We start from the raw sequence: 18,681 nt of genomic DNA, 5'->3' as shown, positions 1-18,681 counted from the left end.
GAAGAGTGACACAAAGATTGGGATGATGGACTTGAAGGTTTAGATCATTGACTTGAAGGTTGACATTTTAAAGTTGGAGCAGGAGATGAAAGAATTGAAGAATGGAGGATTGAACAAGGCTTTTAGCTTAGGCAATGCATTAGTTGCTGTGGTGATGCTAAATCTATTTGTAAGCCTCTTAGTTGCAGCAGTTTAGAAATGAAGTAGTATGCACCTTGGTTCCAGTAGTTTGGAGTTTAGTGATCTTAGCCTGTAGGTTGTCAAGTGCTACTACTAATTTCTGTCTGTGTAACTGTGTATCTGTGATGAAAGAATGTATGTTTATGTAGGTTCTGTGAATTTGTGATGAATCTGTCAATATGAGTTGTAGCATTTGGTGGCAGAGATGTATGTTTTGCAAAGGCAAGCTATTCCACATGACCTGAAAAACGAACAAGTGGATTTGTATGTGAATTTGTGATGAATCTGTCAATGTGAATCTGTGAATTTGTGAATCTATGAATTTGTAATGATTTGTAAAGTGAAGAGGAGAAGAAACACAATCTGTACTATGAAAGGTTCCACATGACCTGAAAAACGAACAATTGAGCCAGCAAGTGAAAAACAATTAGCCTGGCATTAATCTAAAAATGCTGCGGATAGGAAGAAATGGTTGAATGAAAATAGTATCAGGTCTCTTGCATTTACAATGCCTAGTGCTCTGCAGTCCTTTCCACAGATGCTAAAATGGTACAGATATACTAGAAATTACAGGTTCCATATGTTCATATGTTACAATTCAGAAGTTGTTCCTTAAATGTTACAGTTCTGTGATGTGCACTTAATGTTGTTAACTACCTTATTTTCTTGTTCCCTTGTGAATTCAGCTGCTCAGGAGTTGCGGTATCCGGTGGTAAACCCAAGAGGTGTATGAGGGCAGGACTCTTAACAATCCCTTCACAGTTCATCTCTTCAGAATTCAAAAGTGCTGCTGCTCCAGAAACTCCGACATGGCTCTCTTTCCATTCATGTTCAGATTGTTTCAGAGAAACTCAGCAGCTCTGCTGTTTTCAGTAGTTAGGCTTGATGCATTCTTCTTGCACCTTCCAGATAAACACAGACAAGCAACGTTCAAGGCCCTAGCATACATCAAGTTCCAGATAAACACAGACAAGCAGCGTTCCAGATAAACACAGGCAAGCAGCGACAATGGAATGGAATGAAATGGCCCTAGCATACATCAAGTTCAGGCCGTACCATACATCCAGTTCAAGGCCTACAATACATAACATTTAGGAGACAAAAGAAACTGTCACATGGTGTTTAAGGCCTACAATACATCAAGTTCAAGGCCTATAATACATCAAGTTCAAGGCCTACAATACATTAAGTTCAAGACCTACAATACATAACCTTCATGCTTATGATCACAACAAATCACATGGTGTTTAAGAAGTCCTTCAGGCTTCTCACAACACTAGTTGCTGGAGCAGCAGCTTTCTTTTGCTGCTTCTTTTTCTTAGGTGTCTTCTTCTTCTTAGGTGTTTTCTTCTTCTTGGGTGTTGTCTTCTTCTTCTTTATTTGTGCACTGTCATCATCTTCCAACTGTTGCCTTTTCCTACAGATGCACACTATGATTAGCAAAAACTAGGAAATGTCACAAGAATTGGAAAGAGACATACAGATCATTTTACCTTTTTCCTTTGAATTCAGTCCAACTTCACCATCTTCTCCTAGCTCTAGTTGTTTGCAAGTCTTAGAGAAGTGCCCAAAATCTCCACACCTTTTACACCTAACCTTCTTCTTGGTAGCATTTTTCTCAAGGCAACCTCTAATTCTCACCGCTCTCGGCCTACCTGTAGCTCTACCTAGCAGAGGAGGGAGAACTTTGAAGCCTAGGTCAACCTGTGGCCATTGTGACCTGTCTGGCAATGGCTCAACTCTAGAAGCATATGCAGCCCTAAATCTCTTAACAGAGTAGTACTCATGCACAAAATCTTCTATTTTAATTCCTCTGTTGGAAAGAATCCATGCCAGGGCATGTTTGCATGGTTTTTCTATGATTTGCCACTCCCTACATGAACAGGAGTGACCTTGCAGGTCAACCATGTGCCTCTTGTGGTTGTTCCAGTCATCTATAAGTGTTACTTCAGCTATGCCTTCATCACTTCTTGCAACCTTCACAACTTTGAGGTTTTTGCTTATAGTGTTCAGGTCTTTGATGACATTGGGCAGTATACCATCCTGCATATCCTTACCAATCTGCCTTCTTAAGTACCTCTTTTCCATTATGAGTTCCCTAATCCCATCTACCAGTTCATACAGCAGAAGTCCTTTCAACTTCTTTATATGAGCATTAAAACTCTCAGAAACATTATTGGTCAAATAGTCACATTTACTTAGCTCTGAAAATCTACACCTGTACCATATCAAATTGTGATGTTGCTGAAGGAAGTCAATGGCATCTGGGGCAAAATCTGCTATCTTCTACATGTGCCACCTGAACAGTCCTTCTGTGTAACTCCTTGCAGCAGGGTATAGGTGGTCAGTAAACACATCTCCTTGATAATGCTTCATAAAGTTGCTGTACATGTGCCTCATACACTCTCTGTACTCCACTTCAGGGAACACTGCACCCACAGCCTTCTCAAGTCCTTTACAAGCATCAGTACATATGACTAAACCTGTAGGTGAACCCACTGCTCTATGCAACTGCTGCATGAACCGCTTCCAATTGTCTTCTGTTTTAGAATCAAAAACACCATATGCCACATGGTATAACCAGTTGTGCCCATCCACAGCAGTTGCTGATGCCAACTGCCCTCTATATTTGCCATACAATGCAGAAGCATCTACACCTATAAATGGCCTACAACCAGCTAAGAAGCCATCAATACATGGCTTCAAGGCTACAAAAATCCTCTTGAAGCACTTCTTCTTCCCTTCTAACTCTATCTCTATAATGCTTCTAGGAGAACTTATTTCTATCTGTGCTTTCCAATTGAATAATAGCTAAAAACTTTCTGAGTACTTCCCATGAACCTATTGTAGGGCAACCTTCAAACCTGACCATGCCTTGGAGTATTTCAGTTTAATGCCATAGTCTCCTTCTAGCTTGTCCTTTGCATCCTTGGCTCCTTTATTTGGGTTCTTCTTGACCTAGTCCGCCAACCTATCTGCACACCAACCTAGACTAGCCATCTTTCCCTCCCTCAGCTTGGTAGTGGGACAATTATGTTCAGTAGACAATGTTTTAATCTACATAAGAAATTAAGATGAATATCATATGTATAACTGAATAAGTTACAAACAGTAATAAAAGGACCACGCCAACCTGTATTGTTTTATTATCAAAACTCCTAGATGCATGAATTCTCCATGGGCACCCTTCGGCAGCACAATGTGCAATGAATCTTGTCTTGTCAGTTTGCAACTTAGCTAACTCGAAACCTTTCTTGACAGCGTAATGTCGAATAGCTTTCATGAATGTTACTATGTCAGGAAACAATTGTCCCTTGACAATCTTTGGATTTTCAGGATCGTAGAGGACATTTATTTCCTGGGGATCTGCATCATCAATTTCTGCCTCAAGAGGAGCACCTCCATCAGCAACAATAGGATCAGCATTATCAACAGATGGTTGGGCACTGTCAGTGTTGGCTGGGTGTGTAGGTGGTACTGAAATGTAGATGTGCTCATCATCAACCCCAACATACTCCTCTTCATTGTCAAATATGTCTGGCTCCCTATCAGGCTCTACGTTTGACTCATCGGCAGTACAAGGATTGGCATCAGTAGAAGCTTGGGCATTTGAAATGGCAGCAAAAGAAGTATTTGCATTTGGAATATCAGCAGAAGAAGTATTTGCATTTGGAATGGCAGCAGAAGAAGCACTTGCATTTGGAATGGCAGCAGTAGAAGCACTTGCATTTGGAATGGCAGCAGTAGAAGCATTAGTTGCATTTGGAATGGCAGAAGCACAAGCATTTGCATCAGGATTGAAATCAGTAGGGTTGACTGCTCCATCATCAGGTGGAATAACACATAAAGGCTCTATCAACTCATACTCAAATGCATCAGCAATAGCATTATCAAAGACTCCTACTAACACACAACAACACATTTTAGACTTATATATGTTAAACATATCTATCATCTGAATGTCACTGACTAATCTAACATCTTGCACATTCTTGTAAAAAAACACAGAGATGCAGACTGGTTAGAGGCCCATTTAACTTTATTCCGCAAACTTTCCATCAACAAGTCTAAAGAAAACGACCCTATCTCGACATTTCACTTAATCACAAAACCTTTGGTATAAACTTTCCTACCCAACGCATATGTTGTATTAAAACCTTCAACTTTAATCTCTAGCGAGAAGAGGTCGGTCCTAGCAGGAAGTAAGCAGATCAAGTCAACGAGTTCTACAACAAATTGCAGTAACAACTAGGGTACCCTAACAACTAGCCTATTCGTCGAGGAAAGTCATGTCAGATCGAAATGGTTTCAGATGCATACCTCGGTATGCTATCGTCCATTGCTGCAGCTGTGGATGCCATCTCCGCTCAGCAGATGGGGCGGGGAAGGAGCAGCAGTAGTCGCGGTCGACGCCGGCGCCCTCGGTAGTCGTGGTCGCCGCCGCCGCGAGCAGTAGTCGCCACCGCCGCTGATCGCAGTCGCCTCCACTCAGCAGATGGGGCGGGGAAGGAGCAGCAGTAGTCGCGGTCGACGCCGGCTCCCTCGGTAGTCGTGGTCGCCGCCGCCGCCGGTCACGGTCGCCTTCGAGGCGGACGAGCTAGGGTTCGAGGCGGACGATCTAGGGTTCGAGAGAGTGAGGAGGCGGTGGGGAATGGACGGATTGAGTCGATCTAGTCAAACCGGCGCACATGAATGGAGAATCTGGGGGCACAACGGTCCATACTAATGTACGTACCCACTGTATACGCCTGCAAGTGGGCCACAGGTCGCGGCAAGTATACATAATGGCATTTTTCAAACTCCAGTGTAATTTTAATGGCACGCTTACAAATAGTTGAATAGTAATGGTATTTCTCATAAACGCGAGAATTATAATGGCACCAATCCAATTAATCCAAAGAACTAGGGGTGTTTGGATCCGGTGGCTAAAATTTAGGAGGTGTCACGTGAGGGTGTCGTATGGTGTGTTCGGATACAAATAAAAAAACAAATTACAGAATCCGTCAGAACTCCACGAGACGGATTTATTAAGCCTAATTAATCCGTCATTAGCACATGTTTATTGTAGCACTACATTGTCGAATCATAGACTAATTAGGCTTAAAAAATTCGTCTTGCAAATTAGTCACAAGCTGTGCAATTAGTTTCGTAATTAGTCTATATTTAATACTCCATGCATGTGTTAAATATCCGATGAAACACGACTAAAGTTTACGAGGAGAAACCAAACACCCGCTTAATCTGAACTGATTAATGCGTCTTTAGACGTACTCCTAGTCCACTTGCATATACGTGCCAGTCGCCAACAGAAGATAGCATTTGGCACACAATAAAAGCAATTTTTCAGTTTGTTCATGTGAGCCAAAAGGTGATCTAAAAGGTGACAAGCTAGCTAACCCATCAACCGCTACAATTGATTAACCAGCACTCAACCCTGCTCCTAAGCTAGCTAATCCTTATCCTTTCGCCGTGGCCCTATGACCCTATCACTGAATATATATACTACCGATCGGGGTCGGCGTGACGTCGCCAATTATGCAAGTGACCCACCTCGAGTTTGTAACTCCATTGCTAGCATTGATATTTCTTTGGCATGTCGCTTGCTAGCGCTAGAAGCCTAGAATGACAATCGACGGCAACAAACCAACGGGGTCTCACTTCATTCGTTCGGTCCGGCGAAAGCCGGGTCACTCGTCCCTCGTGATAATGAAGCCTCTCGCCGTTGCTTTGCGTTACTGGCCATCTGACACCGCGGTTTCCTTTTCCACAGACGGATGGATCTCATTGTATATACTCATCTATATGGACACGAGGCAAGATTTGGCTTCCAGAAAGCAACGTTGTCAACTTGGAACTTGTTCGAAATAAAGAAAGAGGCCAATTAGCATGACAGAGGCCAACACAAATTCCCAATGTGTTCGGTTTGCATTACATTAGCATGACAGAGGTGGATTACTGCCTCTTCGCATGTTGGCCAGTGCTCTGAACTGGGATCAGCGTGCGGCCGCTGTTCAGCGACAGAAACGCCTGATGAGTTAGGCAGGTCCAAACCAGGCGGAGACAAGCGTCCCGACGCGCTTATATCGATCGCATGGACGAAGAGGGCTGGAAAAGCCACCTGCATCGATCATGCCTCAGCTGTGCTCCTGACCACTGACCACAAGCACATGGTTATGAGAGCTTTCGAGTTCTGGGCAGCGTATCCAGATTTGCTTGCCCTGTTATCGTAAAGGTGTCTCTCGAGATAGTGGCCGGCCAGCAGACCAGCATTTTCCAACAAGCCATGTAAGTGTTCCTACGGCTGCAGAGCTGATTCACATAGCACAGAAAGGAATCACGCGAAGATTTTGCACACAATCGGATATTCTTAGCAAGTATTAAAGCAATCTGCAACGTGACAAACAGTCCAAGGGACTTCTATTGGTAACACAGGGGTTTGGTACAATGGAAATTACACGACAATCTCCTGTTGCCACAAAAGATACATGTACATGATTTCAGAAGACCCCATACAAAGAGACCGAGGGAAAAATGGTGCTTTCATGCCCACCTCAACTCTCATGGAAGGAAAAGGGAAAGGTGGGAACACTTAGGGGATATATATATTTACACAATGGTGGAGATGGGGATGATGCCTGGACAATGGTACATCTTCAAAAGAATATACTACCTACATTCTTTCTTTCCTTTTTTTAAGAAAAATAACAACGATGCACTATCTACCCGCCTGGTGAGCAAGCTTCAATAAATGAATAGAATGGTACACTTCCCTACACAAGTCTTCTAACAGTGTGTGTGACTCTAATAAGCCCATCATCGTATTCGTATACCGTAAGGCGAATGCTGACGGTTGAGATTGATGGGCCTCCTTGCAATGGTTTTAAGAGTTGAGATGCTTTGGAAAGAGGTTTGGGCCGCCATCATGTAGACTTTTCCCTTATTTTTGAAACCATCACGCGCCTTGAATTTACATGATAATCCATCTTGCAATATCAGTACCAAAATGCCTCTCCTTGATTAACCCACTGCACAAAATCCTTAGATAACCCCTGATCCTGGATCTCAGCAGCTTGATCATCCTGAAAGATCCAAATGAAATGATTGGTTTATTTGTTGGGTGAACCTCTATTATGAATGGTCAGCAATTGTAGTCTGCCAGTGATAGTCATACAAGCCAAAGTTCCAAACACATACACACAAAAAAAGAGGGGGAGAGGGGGGTCTATTTCAAGAGAAAAAGTATGGGGGTTCTCAATTCCACGCAAACCAAAAGTGAAGACAGTCATGCTGATTTTAGCAACCTGTTAATGTTATGCTTACACTTAGTCAGCAGAACAAGTTATAGAGTTATATATTATATAAAAAAATGGCATGCCAGAATGGAACCAGAACCAAGTAGTTGATAGTACAGGCTTATTCAGGAAATTAGGCCCAAGTGGCTTGTAAACCATAATTGCAGTAAAAAGGAATGGGCATGAAAGTCATAAAATATAACAGACAAAATGGCAGGTCAGAGAAGAGCTCAAATATGGTGGCTATTCTCGGATTGGGTCCATGATGGTTAGGTAAAACAAAAGGTTTTGTAAACTGTGGTTAAAGTACGGAAACTGGGCATGAAGTAGAAGTCATAACAAAAAGTAGGATTGTTGATTGCACTAACCGTTGTCCCAGAGCTTACATCATGAACACCATTATCAGTTGAAATATTCACATCAGGAGTGCTTATGGCTTTTGACCTGTTTAAGCATAATGAACAGCATGAAAATTTATGAGGTTAGAAATATTCATCTATATCGATTATAAATGGGTGATATTCGCCAGCAGTTCCATGTACACTAGAATGGAGTATCAGAATACATGGCATTGGCAAGAACTGCTGTTTTTATTTTTCTAAACTTGGATAATCGTGCAAGTATTACAGAAATATCAGGTTTCATCTCCAGGTAAACAGTTGAGAGGTACCAATCTTTAGCAATCCTTGGAGCTTGGCTGATTTGGAAATATCACTATGGTTGTGTGGTCAATGGTGCAATACCAACTTTGGTGTGATGTGGAGACTACTGGTCTTACAAAGCTTGCTGTGAACGCATCCAGTGTGTGGAGTTTTCTGCTGATATCAATCCTTTTCTGTAGTTCTGTGGAGCGATTGTAATCCATGTACATGCTTTCGTGGTTGTTTGTGTGTGTTGGAGTGAATGTTCTTCTTGAACTATTTCCTAGTTAATGCAATGATGCTCAGGTCTCCTGATAATCCACTTAGACAAGCTATGCACAGAGTTTTCCTTTTTTTTCTGAGAGGTGTCAAGGAGTTAATAAAAAATGAAACTAATTATTTCTCGCTGCCATTTCTGTGTATACCATACCATGCACAAAAAACAGGAGGCCTGATGCACTAAAGATACATGATAGACCAAAAAAGGGAAAGGACAGTATGAATAACCTTTCATTGTCTGAAGCCGAAAGCCAGTCAAGATCCAGGAAATTTGAATCACCAGAACCATTGCAGTAGTCTAGTTCGCAGCTTATATGCTTAATGTGAGACACTGTCGGAGTATACCTGAGTATTTTTCAAGAGAATGGAGAATTAACAACTTATGCGTAAGTGTCAGATACTAATTTCTCAAAAGTACACTTTAGGATAATGACTCTGCTATCAAAAGAAGAACAGAAAAGATGGGGTTACAGAATCCAGATAGCATAAGCCAAACCTCGACTTTGACATGGAATTGACGGAGGCTGAAGACATCCCATGCACTGAATCAGAACTCCAGTTTGGATGTTGTCCTTCATTTTTTGAACCAGTAAATGCTGGATTTAAAATTCCATTTGGGCCATTACTGGACATTGATGGTTTGCTTTTATTAAGAATGCTGCCATCTGATCTTGCCCTCTTCATCAATTTACTGACAAAAATGTATAATCTCAGATAATTAATAAGATAGATTGTGTAGATTTGCACAATACATGTGTCGATAAAATCTGGATTATTTCATGCTTAAAATAAGTGGTTGGGAAACACTACACAGCCTTGCTACCCCTACGAAGAATGTGAAAATAGATAAATAACAAGTGTCCTTGCTACCCTATGAAGGTTAAGAAGTGAATAACACAACTTCTCCATCTGAACTTTCAAAGGACTGGTTAAACCAGAACAAATGGATCAGATATTGCTGCACAACTCTTTGGGCTCTCGCGTAAAGACTGCTAATCAATTTTTGGTTCCACTATCACTTATATTGTGTAAATTTAACATGCTATTAATAAGAGAGACAATAAATATAGATACTTCATAGTCACGCCACCTTTAGTGATATTTCTGTTATTGCTCGAATTCATAGAGAAGAGCATATTATTTTATTAGGAGCATGTCATGTGTACATACTTAACCCTGTAAGTTCAAGCATAGCTATATATTGCTAGCTTACCTTGTCTCGTCATCAAGTACATGCTCATCACCAGATTCTGGCTCCCAAAGTGCAGGTTTTCCCACCTGCGGTTGGAAGTATCCTAAAAATCTGAAATTTAAATACATAGGAAAAATAAGTGACAGAAACTTAGTCCATACTCATAGTATTTTCCAATTGAAACTTCAAAAGATATAAGAAGATTACTCATATCTTAATCACACATACAAGTTTATCGCTGCTTGTTTGTAGGCATCCATATAGGCATTACTATAGTACCGTTGCAGTGTCCTAAAGAACTCTTGAGATTGGATGGCAAACTTCAAGTGCCCTCTTTTTGCAGAGAATATCTACACATGAAACCACAAGGCAAGTTCATCAGAGAAGTGTGCAAGAATAATCCAACATGAAAAGAATGTTGAATGCCATGAAAGTTATTTGACTTGCCAAAGTCATCAGAGAAGTGTGCAAGAACAACCCAACATGAAAAGAATGTTGAATGCCATGAAAGTTATTTGACTTGCCAAAATGTCAACAAAAATATTATTCAATTAACTAGCCAGCAGTCACCTTATCAGTACAACTGTGTGAGAACTCAACAATTGAATAATCTTTTAGTTTGATTGACATATTGATGTAAGGTTACAATTAAGCTATCTTTCACTTCTGATTCATGTGTTGTAGTCCACTCTGCACAGTAGTTATACGTTATTAAGCTCCCCGGATCAGCAAGTAATGTAGAATCCACAGAATGAGCACATACTAATTCTGTTTCACTTCATAATTGAAGTGACAACTGACAAGTGCTAGTTTAGTCCACTGATCAATCTAGGTGGCACCCTGTCACCCTATTTAGACAGAGCAACAGCACACTTTTCCCTTTAATTTACAGATCACAGATATCACATGTATATTCTATAGAGAAGAAAATCAATGAACCACTCATCATTCTGTAGGTGGAATGGAAACATCGTTACAAATGGATTCCAACTTTTCCTATAACTTAAAGAAAAATTTATCCACGGCAGATAGGTAGGATGATAAAATACAGAAACATATTGACATAATGCCAGGGTAGTAGGATAAAAATGCAATTTCAAAAATAAGTGTCAGCAGTAAAATTATACAGACGAAATAATAAGACAAGTAATTCTATAAAAAAGTAGCTGCATCACACTAACCTATATGATAAAATATTGAGAAAAGTAAATAGCGTAGCAATGGACTCACAAATAATAATTGATATGAAGAAAAGCAATTCGCTCGTAGTTGATAAACTGTATGATTAATTGCAATACTATTGATACCACTGTATGATTAAGTGTAACCCTAGCTACTAAAATAAGTTGCCTTAGTCTCAAAATAATAACTGAGCCTATATACTTGTTGAACTTTTTTAGAGCCATTAATCAGCACACTTGACTGATGATAGCCTATTTTAAAATTCCATATCATAATCTGTGGATATCAAGTACAAAATAGTTCTCAAATTTAACTTCCGTAACTCCAACTAGCTTCATGGTTTTATTTCACTTTTCAGAATAAATGCTAGTCTTTATGCCACTCGTCCTGGCATAATAAGTTCAATTTGAAACACAAACACTTAAAACAGACCAGAGGCAAAGCTAATCGAGGAAACTTGGACGAGTTCTGAAATAATGTAATAGCATATGCAATGCAACCATCCTTATTTCAACACACAAGCATATTGTGGAAGGAATAAAGAACCTACAGTTTTTCTGACCGAGAGAACAATAAAGCAACATTCAATGGAGTACCTTATTGTGCGCAGCAGAACCACCATACTGTAAAGCAAGTGTGTCACCCATCCGTTCATAAAAATGCATCAAATGTCGAGACAAAGAGGAGTCTAAATGAACTTCTGGAGATTCTACAGAACCAAGTTCATGTAACTGGTGTCCTAGAGCAGCTAAGCCATAGGCATATTGAGCAACATTTGTGCGGTCCAAACAATCTATACAGTTTGTACGTAGGACACCTTTTTGAAATTTTGGAGGCTTTATTTGGGTAGATCCATTGACCTCAGATTTATCTTCTGCAATTCCATTGCCAGGATCAGAACTGCCACAGGTATCTTCTTGGGAAATGTCATCAAGATCATCAACATAGTCTGCATTGCCGCAATTGTTGTTGACATCACACACGTGAGGACCAAAACCATTTTTCCTACATACAAAACATAAAACCGAAAATAAGAAAGCGTCAAGCCATTCAAGAATCAAGAGGTACATGAAAATAGGAATTCAAATTGAATAGCAGAGAAACCAGTATACTTACAATGTAGGGCTTAAGTTACGGGAGTTCTGTGTCATTTGAGCTGGGGAAACTTGACAATAAAAGAATTCTGTCAAGTTCAGAGCTTCAAACGCCACTTTCAAAAGCACTTGAAGGGCATTTGTACTTTTGCTGGAATACATTTTTTCTTCAGTTATGTACACCAAAAGAATCGAACAGAACATAAGTTTGAGGCACATAACACAAGAATTAATACCTTTGAGAGTTCTTATGAAGATCCCAATGTAAAAATCTCAAATGGTCTTCGCCTGGTAGACCGGTATTAATAATCTTTATTGCTCTGTCAAATTCCCGACGAAGTATAATTTCTCGTGGTCTCTTCTCACATGTCTTTGAAGAATAACACAAAGTAAATTGCAAATGTGTGATTCTTAAAGTATGACTTATATGAAAAAGATCCATCAGAAGCAATGGCAGCATCATAACAGTGTGCTCACCTTAATCAAGTTTAAGATGATGATAGGATTTCCATATCTCTTCCTAAGATTTTCAAAATGAAGCCTGGTAGCCTCATAATTTTTGTCCTTTTCATGCACTGCAAGAAAAAAAATACCAAATGTTTGAATAGTATTTTACGCATTGAATAAGGATTCCAATGCTTACATAATTTTTGTCCTTTTCATGCACTGCAAGAAAAAAAACATCAAATGTTTTAATAGGCATTGAATAAGGATTTCAATGCTTACATATGATATCAGGCTTAAGATTCAGCTTTGATGTCTCCTGGGACCAAAATAGTGGAATTGAACCCCTGTTCTGCACAACAGAGCTTATTTGCCATGGTCCAAGCATGTCTTCATAAACAATTTGCTCAGTCTCAACATCATTTGCTACTCTGCCCTCCTCGTTCACACCCCTCTTTAGATACCTGTATGACAATATCAGAAAAAGAAAAATGCAGCATATCAATCCTAACCACACAAAAATTGATAGAAACGAGTATACATTACTATGAGTTTGCAAAGTGTGAACCTGGTGCCAGCATAATGCCTCGAGCGTCTAGCAATGAGCGTCAGCATAATATCCTTCCCACATATCGCAAGTTTATCCTTGATATAAATGAAATAAGAATATTATTCTAAATCATTATATGAATAAACAGCAGTAGTGAATTCCAAGAGCAACAGAGGAGTTAGATGGCAAATTGGCAAGTAAGCTCAAGCTTCTAAGTATACTACAGAAAAGGATATTATGTTAGATTTTTTTTCAGATTACAAAGAAGCAGCATAAGTAGTTACCTTTACATAGTGCAAAATAAATCAGGAACATATTCATAACTTGCTAGTCCATTAATATTTGACAGTCTTATCATTTTCATAATATTTCATCATGATTTTACACATTATAAACTGAAAAACACAACTATTCCTATGACAAAAAGAAAAAGGAGAAAAGGATTCTTACTTGTATAGCACAAGCGAATAGAACATAAATTTTAACTTAGTAAAGAGCAAAGCAGGCGAAGATAATGAACATGGTGTAAAAAGAAAGGAGTAGGAATGTAGGATACATTTTTTGGATGCTATCTATCATACTTCACAAATCCTATTAAACGATATAACAGGACAAAAGGGTACAAGTTTCATATGTACCTGCTTAAAAAAACCATAGACTAATGCAACAGTCCAGAGTGTAGTTTTAAGAATGTAACGAATCCCTCGAGTTAGGAACTCATTCCAGACAAACATTGTGTCATATAGTTCCCACCCTTCTTGTGGATCACTAAAGTTCTTCTGGAGACTTCTCATTATTTGATATGAGTGGCTAAAAAAGAAGTCTTTTCTAAGATCAATTGTCTGCAAGAGCTTCTTGTACCTGCATGATTAGTGAAGCTTGGCTTATGATGAGCATACAGTGGTACAACTGTTTGCCATGTAACTGCACTAGCTATGCTCCTGAATCTTTCTAAGAAAAAAGATAGAATATTTTTTTTATTAAACAGTTAGAAAATATCCAATCTAACTATCAGTGTATGATAATATGAAGGATAGTATGTTAACAATATAAACATGGTGTGCAGTAATGCAGCACCTGTTCTCGTCCTTGGAGTTAATTAACTTTGGCCTCGTCTTGGAATTTGATAACTCAATCATCGCAGTCTTAGTAACTTGGTACACCGGATGACCAAATATATCCCCAATCTTTCTCTGCTCAGTAATAATTAACATGTAATAGGGCCCAAGGAACTTAATGAAACCTGTAAAGAAAACATATTGTTGATGCAATTTACAGGGAATATCTTACCGACATTGCATCAAATTATGATCAGAGTAAGATGGGATAGCTTACCAATGATTCCAAAACAGTTGGTGACAAATTTGACTCCACCAGTAGACCTGTGTTCTTCATCTAGATTTTTTAGAAGATCAAGGTAGTCACTCTGTGAGTGTACAGTACAATCCTCATCTACATTGAGCTCTGATGGTTCCATTCTATCAATCTTGAGTAATCTCCATATTGTCTTGTTAGTGTTAGTTCCAAAAATATAAAATTTCTGCCAAAAACATCCATCATTAAATTATGATAAAAACAAATAATCATAGGAACTAGGTACTCAATGTCACTTTCACCCTTCAGTAAATGTCGATTGCTACAATTAAGGATCAAGATTCAGGTGGCACCAATAGCCACAAATAATTCAGGTGGTGCGATATGTATTGGGTTGTTCACCATTAAAACCATCATGAGCAGGTTACACGAACCAGACCCACTATTTCTCACCTATCCTAGCAAAAAATAAACATCGAAGTCAAGCTCGCTCACTGCCTTCCTCTGTTCTAAATTTTCCATTTTCCATCTTCCACAAATATATAATTTCACTCATAGCCCATCATTGTCCCAAAAACCTCAGTTTAAGAAAAGCTCCAATCTATTCAAGTAGCCTTTCATGTCGGCAATATCCTGTCAGATCCTCTTCGATGTGACAACAGAAATTCGCACCAACTTCTTTTTGTATTTGCTTTATCGCAATCAACAGACTGTTGCATGAACAAAAGGTTCTCGAATTCTCTACATTCTCACAGATGGAACGGTCAAAGGACGCCATTCTCCATTTTTTTCACTTTTTAAGACTTACAAAAATTCCCATATCCGACATGCATATACCAATCCAACTTCTAAATTCTAGTCCGCAAGCACAAGCAAGACATGAAAAACAGTAAGGCTTCGCCTTTGCACGTGAGTTTGCAAACACATTTTCTATAAGGCTTCTATGTACAGAATGCACCCGGATAGAGATAGCTTCATCAATTACCAGCAAAACAAGAAATGTGTCGCCAAGATAAAATCAACCAAACACTCTGTAACCAATCATCCAAAAAATAGTGGGATGAAGCACAGGCTAGTTTTAACTTGATGTCACCCTGGTTTTAACTGATAACTTGAATGAGCGCACAAAGGTTTTCTTTTCGTGATCAAAATCCCAACAAATGAACATGAGCAGGGCTTGTAAAGCACACCTATTTCCTAACCAAAACTATATAGAAAAAAGCATAGTAACTAACAAAATAAAGCAGGATTCAATATCTCACGCATAGAACGCAAAAATACTAGAAACTAAGAGCTCCTGAAATCTAATTCTGATATTCACTTTGTACACAGACATATTCAAATCGCATGCATGTGGTTGTCATGAATGGAAAAGGATTCCTAATTCCTAAATCCCCGACGCTGCATGGAATGATCCAAGCACGTAGACCGCATGCTCTGTCCCGAGCTAAACTTGACGCCTAGAGCTCAACCGTCTCCGTAGCTATACAACCTTGACCGAATCACAGAGCAGCAGCAGGAGCGGCATCATGAACAACATAATTTTATACCCAGCAACAAGAGACAAACAGCAACACCCGCTCGACGGAGCGGCGCATTGTGATCCAGGGGGGCGAGTAGCTCACCGACTCGGCCTCGTAGAGCTCGAAGCTCTGGAGGCAGCTATCCGGCTCCGGCACCGCCGCCGCCGCCGCCATGGCCGGCAGAACCCCCGGCGCGGGCTGGCTCAATCTCGCATCCGCCACAGCGGCAGATCACAGCCCCGCAGCCGCCACCGCCGCCCGCCGGAACCCTAAGTCCGCGCCGCCCGGCTGCTTGAGGTAGAGCATTCCCCGCGCGAACCACGGCCGCGGCGCCGCCCGCGAATCAGAGCCCGGACCGGCCCAAGGCTCGCGGCGAACGGTCGCGAATCCGGGGGCGGGATTCGGGGAGCGAGCTCGGGCGCCGATCGCGAGCGGCGGAAATGGGGAAATTCCTGGGGGAGGAGGAGGAGGAGGCCGCTGGCGAGGCCGTGAATGATGAGGGAGATTGGTTGATTTCGCTTTCTTTTTTTCCCCCCCGTGTGTTGCGAAATCCGTGAGGCGTGGAGGCTGTCCGCTGCCCTGGGGAGGAGGAGGTGGTGGAGGTCGGGCGGAGGAGCGAGGAGGGCGAGCTGGCCTCAGGGAGAGGGAATATATATTGGGATCTGTTTTGCTTGTTTTTTTAGGATCTTCCGTCGTTGTTCTTGTTTGCAATTTCTAAAATTTTGCAAAATTTTTCAAAATTCCTCGTCACATCGAATCTTTGAACGCATGCATGAAGCATTAAATATAAATAAAAAATAAAACTAATTACGCAGTTTAGACGAAATTCATGAGACGAATCTTTTAAGCCTAATTAGACTATGATTAGACACTAATTACCAAATAACAACGAAAGTGCTACCGTACCATTTCAAAAAAAAATCACGAACTAAACCAGGCCCAGATATTTATATCCGTTTTTCTGTTTGAATTTCTACTTGTACAGTGCTCCTGCGCCGCCATACTGTCGCGTCCAGTTTTTTTCCTTCTTCTTCATTGAATTTTCTCAGTTCTTCCGTGTTTATGTGTTGTGTGAACAAAATGATGGCGGATGGGTGATTGAGGCGACACGACAGTTGATCACTGTAGCAATTATATCGTCTAAAATTGACAGGGTATAAGTTCCCATTTGTGCATCTACAGTTTTGCTTATGCTGGGGCAATAACGTTTCATGATTTTGATAGACTTTTTTAGTTGAAACTTACTCGCTTTGTCAAAACTGCGATCGTTGGATAAACAAATGGCTAAAATTAGTTGTCACACATTCCGTGGTCGCCATGAGTAGTATATGTGTAATTAAATAATTAATAAAAAAATACTGCTACTCTCTGCATTGTTAGCTCCTGATGCTGGTGGTGCCGAGCATATTCTAGAATCTCCAGATGGGCATTTGGTGCCGGGAAACCCGCCTGCTAACGCTGCCGCTGCCTCCGCCACCCGTCGGAACCAGCCAGCCAGCGAAACGAAACCCGTCGCTGCCGCCGGTCCCGGCTAGGGCTACCACCCACCCCAGGCAGGTTCCTCCGAGCCGTGTGGCAACGCACAAGAGGGAGCGTATGGGGCACAGCATGCACACTACTGACCGAATCGAATATCGGCTGCCAGTAGCGCTTGTTTGTACGCCACAGCGCGAGTAGACTTCCGCCGCACCCGAGACCGCCTACCTACACAGCCACAGAGACAAAGGCCGGAACCAGGAAGCACGCGACCGTCGCCGGCGACCAGCCCGCGAACCAGTCGGTCCTGCTGAACGATTCCGTCCGTCGAGGCGAAGGCGAATTCTGCTGCGCCGAGGGGCGATCTCGAGGGAAAAAGGGTGGGGTTTCCTGTCGTCATCGCGCCGCGTGCGCATATGCGCGCGCGAACACGACGAGGGGGTCGGGTACTCGGGTCGGTTATCTCGGCGGGCGCGGCAGGTGCGGCGAGTTGACTACGAGAGGCCGGAGCGACGTGGAGCGGCTGGACTGGGCCTCGGCTCCGGCCCTCCCAGAGGCGAGGCGCGAGGCCCCGATGATTGGGGGACAGGGGCCTGCGCGCGCGCCACGCGCGCTTCTGGGCGACGTCGTTTTTCTTTGGAGCCTTCCTACCGTTGCTGCCCGGCGTCGCTGCCACGTCCTGGCGTCCACGCCAAAACCGACAACAGTAGCGTCAGCACGCGGGCGCTCGGACGGAAATGCCCTCGTCTGCTCGTCTGCGTGGCTCAGATTCTGATTACCTTTTCTGTCAGCCGCAGCAGCCTATGTGCAGAGCTCTGCTCGGGCATTTCTGGAGCACATCCACATAGCCCGTGTTTAGTTGGGCAACCAAATTCCGAAATTGGGCTAGTTTTTGGAGTTTGGAACTAAACGGGGGGTGAAAAGCGGCTAGTGTACGTTTTCCGGCCTGAGGCCCAACGGCAGCCGCAAAACCGCGTGGCACACAGCGTCGGCAGGCAGCACCCCTCCATTCGCGCATTCGTCAACCCTAGCCCCGCTCTCCCCCGCACGCATCTCCCCTCGGCGGCCCCGCCGCTCGCCGCTGAAGCTAGCGCACGCACCCACCTAGATCCACCACCCCGGCCGGTAGATCTACGCGTGGCGTGCCCGGATCTAGTCGCTGCACGGCCGCGGCATCGTAGATGGATGGCTTCCCTGATGACGGCTTCAACGGAGGCGGCAACGCGAACTTCGACGGCGGCTCCGGCAGCAACGACGGCACGCGGAACTTCCTGGCGGGGGCGAACCCGCTTTTGGGTTCGTCGTTGTACGAGGGCTTCACCGACCCGCCGCCACCGTACACGAGGTCCAGCGACGTCAACCCTCCTCGCTGGGGCCTGGATTCCCTGGACCTCAACGACGGCGGGGGATGGGCTGGCATGGACGGCTACAACGCCGACCTTCGGTCCGACCCTGGTGGTAGCCAGATGGGGCCGCCACCCATCCGTGTTCCTCAGCGGCGGAACCTCACCTAC

General features: G+C 42.5%; 1 protein-coding gene and 1 pseudogene across 1 annotated transcript; both read right to left on the bottom strand.

Annotated features, from left to right (window-relative positions):
- Nucleotides 1–1,416: 1,416 nt before the first annotated feature.
- Nucleotides 1,417–3,180, bottom strand: LOC136525749 (uncharacterized; annotated as a pseudogene).
- A 3,395-nt stretch (nucleotides 3,181–6,575) lies between these two features.
- On the bottom strand, nucleotides 6,576–16,359 carry LOC136526875 (phosphoinositide phosphatase SAC3-like). The gene is made up of 16 exons (XM_066519447.1): nucleotides 15,794–16,359; nucleotides 14,190–14,394; nucleotides 13,932–14,097; nucleotides 13,493–13,715; nucleotides 12,873–12,949; nucleotides 12,587–12,768; nucleotides 12,338–12,435; nucleotides 12,097–12,230; nucleotides 11,883–12,011; nucleotides 11,363–11,771; nucleotides 9,813–9,934; nucleotides 9,606–9,695; nucleotides 8,889–9,083; nucleotides 8,621–8,737; nucleotides 7,841–7,916; nucleotides 6,576–7,259 (listed from the first exon to the last, which is right to left on the bottom strand). The coding sequence occupies exons 1-16, from the start codon at nucleotides 15,863–15,865 to the stop codon at nucleotides 7,173–7,175; spliced, it is 2,382 nt and encodes a 793-aa protein (XP_066375544.1). The 5' UTR covers nucleotides 15,866–16,359; the 3' UTR covers nucleotides 6,576–7,172.
- Nucleotides 16,360–18,681: the final 2,322 nt, after the last annotated feature.

This window comes from Miscanthus floridulus, chromosome 19 (assembly GCF_019320115.1).
Source record: "Miscanthus floridulus cultivar M001 chromosome 19, ASM1932011v1, whole genome shotgun sequence".
NCBI lineage: Eukaryota > Viridiplantae > Streptophyta > Magnoliopsida > Poales > Poaceae > Miscanthus > Miscanthus floridulus.
Note: the sequence above shows the minus strand (reverse complement) of the source record. Positions and strands in the feature narration are given on the sequence as shown.